This window comes from Coffea arabica, chromosome 8c (genome assembly GCF_036785885.1).
Source record: "Coffea arabica cultivar ET-39 chromosome 8c, Coffea Arabica ET-39 HiFi, whole genome shotgun sequence".
Classification (NCBI taxonomy): Eukaryota; Viridiplantae; Streptophyta; class Magnoliopsida; order Gentianales; family Rubiaceae; genus Coffea; species Coffea arabica.
The window spans coordinates 13,942,819-13,948,788 of NC_092325.1; the positions used below are offsets into that span (position 1 = coordinate 13,942,819).

A 5,970-nucleotide genomic window follows, 5' to 3' on the forward strand; every position below is an offset into this window, starting at 1 on the left:
TATTTGTCGTGTATTTCTTTTTCTTGTCGTTTTGCAGACTTGAAATTTTTATCGCGTACAAATTTTTGGCACGCCCGGTAGGACCATCTCTGCCTTCCATCTCTTCTCCTCGAAAATTCGACTACGTATATCACCAATGGCACCAAAGAGCGACAAAATCATGATTGCACGTTCCAAGGCTATTGATGCTAAGCCTGTTCAGGAAGCTGCACATGTCGCTACCAATACCCGCGTTATTGGCCCCGTGACAAGGAGTATGACGAGGGCCTCCACCCAAAGTAGCATGGAACCTCGGCGCCAACTCCCGTATTCGAGTCAACATCACAAATGAGCTATTCCTCCACGATGGGGGTCCAAGACGTTTTCACCTCGATTGAGAAGGCTCTGGCCATGCTCGAACTTGGATCCGAACCCAAGTTCTCTAAGGATGACGACGAGTCCTCAAGCACTGGATCAGCCTCTTCACATGAAACTCTTCATTCAAGATTTTGTATTGAAGATTCTGCTGCTTCTTCTGCTGCAATGCCTGCCATGATGACAAATACTTTGAGTCTCGAAGAACAAGTTTCGAACATGTCCAAGATGATGGAAACCATGATGAAACACATCAAGGACCAAGATGCTCTTATCGCTCAACTGCTCACCCAAAAGGACCACGCTCCTGAGGGAAGCCATATGAATTCTAAGGAGAACCAAGAGCGTGAAAATCTCTCATCTAAAGGTAAAGACAAGGTGAAGGAAGTACACGTGACCGCCGAGGGAACTATCCCCGTAGAACAGTTGAAGGAACTTGTTGAAGGCGTGATCAAGGACAAAAATGGGGGTAGTTCAAGATCGAGTTTTACCTACTCCAAACCTTACACTGCTAGAATTGACAATCTAGCAATGCCTGCTGGATATCAACCGCCTAAGTTTCAACAGTTCGATGGGAAAGGCAGTCCAAAACAACATGTGGCCCATTTTGTCGAAACCTGCAATAACGCTGGAACCTATGGTGACCTGCTAGTCAAACAGTTCGTCCGATCCTTGAAGGGCAACGCGTTTGATTGGTACACTGATCTCACTCCGGGGTCCATCGACAGTTGGGAACAGTTGGAACAAGAGTTCTTGAATCGCTTCTACAGCACTAGAAGAACCGTCAGTATGCTAGAGTTGACTAACACTCGTCAATGGAAGGATGAACCTGTGGTCAACTACATTGATAGGTGGAGAAGTCTGAGTCTCAACTGCAAGGACAGGTTGTCTGAACCCTCTGCCATAGAAATGTGCATTCGAGGAATGCATTGGAGCCTAAGTTACATTTTGCAGACGCCCAAACACATTTGAAGAATTAGCTACTCGTGCTCATGACATGGAGTTAAGCATCACGGCCAATGCAACTGATGGGCTTCCTATTCAAATTCCGCGAGTACAGCCATCTCGGCAAAACAATGAAAGACAAGAAAATAGAAAAGGGGGCAAGCCTCCTTCAAGATTCAATAATAAGGAGTCCATGGCAATAAACACAGCTCCCATGAAAATTGCTACCAAAGTAAGTCGAAAAATCACTGAGAAATTAGATTCCTCCCAGAATAGATCAGTAAGAAGACCCACTTTAAAAGAGATGCAAGAAAGGGAGTACCCTTTCCTTGAGTCCGACTTACAAGGAATGTTTGATGATCTTTTCAAGGAGAAGCTCCTTGAACTTCCCAACATAAAGCGTCCGGAGGAAGCTGGTCAAGTCAATGATCCGAATTATTGCTGTTATCACCGCTTGATTGGTCACCCTCTCACTAAATGCTTTGTCTTTAAGGACAAAATTATGGAATTAGCCCGCCAAGGAAAAATCCTTCTTGAGGAGGATAAAGCATCGGCAAACCAAACAACAATAATGTTTGGATCTGTGTGTTGCCCGATAGAAGTCCTACCCACATCAAGCAGTGCTCTGTCTGTACAAACGGAGTTTGAAAAATCGTCAATTGAAGATGTTGTCGAAGATGATAATGAAGGATGGACTTTAGTCACTCGAAAGAGAACTTGCAAGCCAAGAATAAAGAAGTACATCTTTTCAAAAAGCATCCATTCGACAAAGCCAAAAGTAACGATGAAATGACAAAATGCAACAAAGAAACAAAAGAGAGTGGCCATAAAACCAATTCCTTCAGATTTTCAGCGCCTTCAAGAGGTTCGGCAGCCCGTGACACTGAGAGAATTTATACCCAAGGGGTATTTAAGTGACGATACCGATGATTTCACTTCTTGTAATGTCGTCAAAGTTGAAAATCCTCAAGTCACACAAATTGGCACTGAATTTGAGAAAAAACTCAAAGTCGATGATAAACCACCGGTGGGTTGTGCAACGACCATCATTTTTGATGATGATGATTTAACTGTTGAGTTCAAGACCCACAATCGACCTTTGTTTGTTAGTGCATATGTTCGAGAACAAAAGATGAGTCGGGTACTCATTGATGGGGGATTTGCTGTCAATATCATGTCCGTACGTGCTATGAAAGAGTTAGGAATTTCAAGTGATGAACTCTCCCAAAGCCGCCTCATGATCTAAGGATTTAATCAAGGGGGGCAAAGAGCAATTGGCCTCATAAGGCTTGAATTGCTCATTGGCGAGTTGTTTTCAAGCGCGTTATTTCATATAATTGAAGCCAAAACCTCTTATAACATGCTTTTGGGAAGGCCCTGGATTCACGAGAATGAAATTATACCATCTACTCTGCATCAATGTTTCAAATATTGTCGAGACGGTATTGTTAAGAAAGTTACTGCCGATGACAAACCTTTCACGGAAGCCGAAACTCACTTTGCCGATGCCAAATTTTATCTTCACAAAGAAGCAAAAAGAAAGGAATCGGTAAGGGAAGAGAGTCAAGATTCCAAAGTATCCATTTTGCGGTATACTCCAAGATCAAAGAGAGAAGAAGGTCAGTCTTCTTTTATCAGAAATGACACATTAAATGTTCCGCTCACCAAGATAGAGCCTGTTAAAATTGAGAAGGTGAGCTTGCAAGGGTTTGTTCGTCCCAAAGAAGAACCGGCAGTGGAACATTATTCGCTACCAACTAATCGGACTCAAGAAGGTTTTGATCCAAACGCCTATAGACTTCTTGCTAAGGCGGGTTATAACCCAAATAAGAAGAATACATTGGGCAAACTCCCTCCTGAAGTGACTGGCGAGAGGACTCACGGATTGACACCTACGCAGAAAATGTTGAAAGAAAGGGGCTATAATGTTGAAAGTTCATCGATGGGTCTTGGTTATCAACCGCCCTCTCCTGTTCGTATAATGATCAAAAGAGCGAGTTGTAACTATGTGAACGAAGAAATGGAGGTCACAAGCCGAAAGAGATCTGTGTTCGACCGATTGGGAAATAAGTCAAAAGGTACTTCTGTGTTTGACAGACTTGGCCCGCAGCCGAAAAATCTGAAGTCGCCCGTCTATGAGAGATTAGGCAGTAAGAAACAAGAGTACCAAGTTGCCAGGGAAGCAAGTCTTACTCCAATAAAGAAGAACAGACCAAGAAAGCGAGTCTCCAATTTCTTCATGCACTATGGAGACTTATTCAATGTAAGAATTGAAACCATTTTTGAAGAACAGGGTCAAGAAAGTACGGCTTCCTGTCACCATATTACGATCAGTGATCTTGAAGAAGAAGAAGAAGATGCAGATGACGCTCCCGCTGAACTTGAACAAGGGGTAAAAAATACGGTCGATGAGCTAAAAGAGATTAACCTTGGCACAAGCGACGATCCTCGCCCAATTTACATAAGCTCTTGTATGACTCCTGAAGAAGAAAAAGAGTATGTTGATTTGCTGCTCGAGTTCAGGGACGTCTTTGCCTGGAATTACTCAGAAATGCCTGGTTTGGATCCAAGGGTCGCCGTTCATAATTTGTCCGTCAAGCGAGGAACAAAACCTGTCAAGCAAACGCAAAGGCGCTTTCGGCCTGAATTGATTCCTCTGATAGAAAATGAGATAAATCGATTGATTGAATCCGGATTCGTACGAGAAGTAAAATATCCAACATGGATTTCAAGCATCGTCCCTGTAAGGAAGAAGAATGGACAAATCCGAATTTGTGTTGATTTTCGAGACTTAAATGAGGCTTGTCCCAAAGATGATTTTCCGCTCCCCATCACGGAATTGACGGTAGATGCTACGACCGGACATGAAGCGCTATCTTTTCTCGATGGATCGTCTGGCTACAATCAAATACGTATGGCGCCCGAGGATGAGGAGCTCACTGCCTTCCGCACCCCCAAGGGAATTTACTGCTACAGAGTGATGCCGTTTGGCTTGAAAAATGCTGGAGCAACATATCAAAGGGCAATGCAAAGAATTTTTGACGATATGCTCCATAAAAATGTGGAGTGCTATGTCGATGATCTTGTGGTGAAATCAAAGAAGCGGGAAGATCATATTCAAGACCTTCGAAAAGTTTTTCAACGCCTTCGGAGATACCAACTGAAGATGAATCCTTTGAAGTGTGCGTTCGGAGTCACTTCTGGCAAGTTTCTCGGTTTCATCGTTCATCAGCGAGGAATAGAAGTCGATCGATCTAAAATTGATGCCATTGTGAACATGCCTGAACCGCGAAATATTCATGAATTGAAAAGTCTTCAAGGGAAGTTGGCTTATATCCGCAGGTTTATCTCTAATTTGGCCGGACGACGCCAACCCTTCAGTCGACTGATGAAGAAAGGGGTGCCCTTCGAGTGGGATGAATCGTGTAGGAATGCCTTTACAAACATCAAAATGTATCTCATGAATCCTCCAGTTTTGGCTGCACCCATCCCAGGAAAACCATTGATTCTTTATATTTCCGCTCAAGAACGGTCGGTTGGGGCCTTACTTGCTCAAGAAAATGATGAAGGTAAGGAGAATGCGCTGTATTACTTGAGTCGGATGATGACACCTAATGAGTTGAACTACGCACCCATCGAGAAGTTGTGTTTGGCACTTATATTTGTCATTCAGAAGTTGAAGCATTATTTTCATGCACATACTATTCGTCTCAAATCTAAGTCCAATCCCATTAAATATGTCATGGCAAAACCTGTACTATCTGATCGGCTCGCGAGATGGTACCTCCAGTTTCAACAGTTTGAAATTATTTACGTACCTGCGAAGGCTGTCAAAGGACAAATATTGGCAGACTTTTTAGCCGATCATCCCCTACCTGCTGAGTGGGAGTTGACTGATGAACTTCCCGATGAAGAAGTGTTTATGGTCGAATTGCCGTGGTCAATGTACTTCGATGGAGCTGCCCACCGTGATAGAGCTGGTGCGGGAGTTGTCTTTTATACTCCTGAAGCAGATATATTGCCATACTCTTTCACTTTAACACGCCGGTGTTCCAACCATGTGGCTGAATATCAGGCGTTGATTCTCGGTCTTGAAACGGCCGTAGACATGAAGCAGTTGCATCTTAGAGTCTACGGTGATTCAAAATTGGTGGTAAATCAACTCCTTGGTGTTTAGGATGTCAAGAAACCTGAATTGATCCCATATTACAAGTATGCAAGGCAACTTATGGGATATTTAGGTAATGCCACTATAGAACATATCCCTAGAAATTTCAACCAACAAACTGATTCTTTGGCAAGGGTGGCGTCCATGATCACTCTACCTTCTCATCGAAATCAGATTTCAATATGTCAAAATTGGGTCATACCCCCGATGTTTGATGAAGGTAATGATAGTGAAGAAGAAAATACTTATCATATTTTTGTCCATGAGATCGAAAAGGAGGATTGGCGTCACCTCATTATTGATTATCTTAATCATGGAAAGTTACCAGAAGATCCTAAGAAAATGGTTGATATACGTCGTCGAGCACCACGTTTCATTTACTACAAAGGGACGCTTTACCGAAGGTCATTCGATGGGGTGTTTCTACGATGTCTTGGAGAAAATGAGGCCATGCAAGCAATGGAGGAGGCTCACTCTGGGATATGCGATGCTCACCAGTCTGG

General features: G+C 43.2%; 1 protein-coding gene across 1 annotated transcript; it reads left to right on the forward strand.

The window, feature by feature from the left end:
* Positions 1-2,659: 2,659 nt before the first annotated feature.
* On the forward strand, positions 2,660-5,476 carry LOC113705809 (uncharacterized). The gene has a single exon (XM_027227718.2). The coding sequence runs from the start codon at positions 2,660-2,662 to the stop codon at positions 5,474-5,476; it is 2,817 nt and encodes a 938-aa protein (XP_027083519.2).
* The last annotated feature ends 494 nt before the right edge of the window (positions 5,477-5,970 follow it).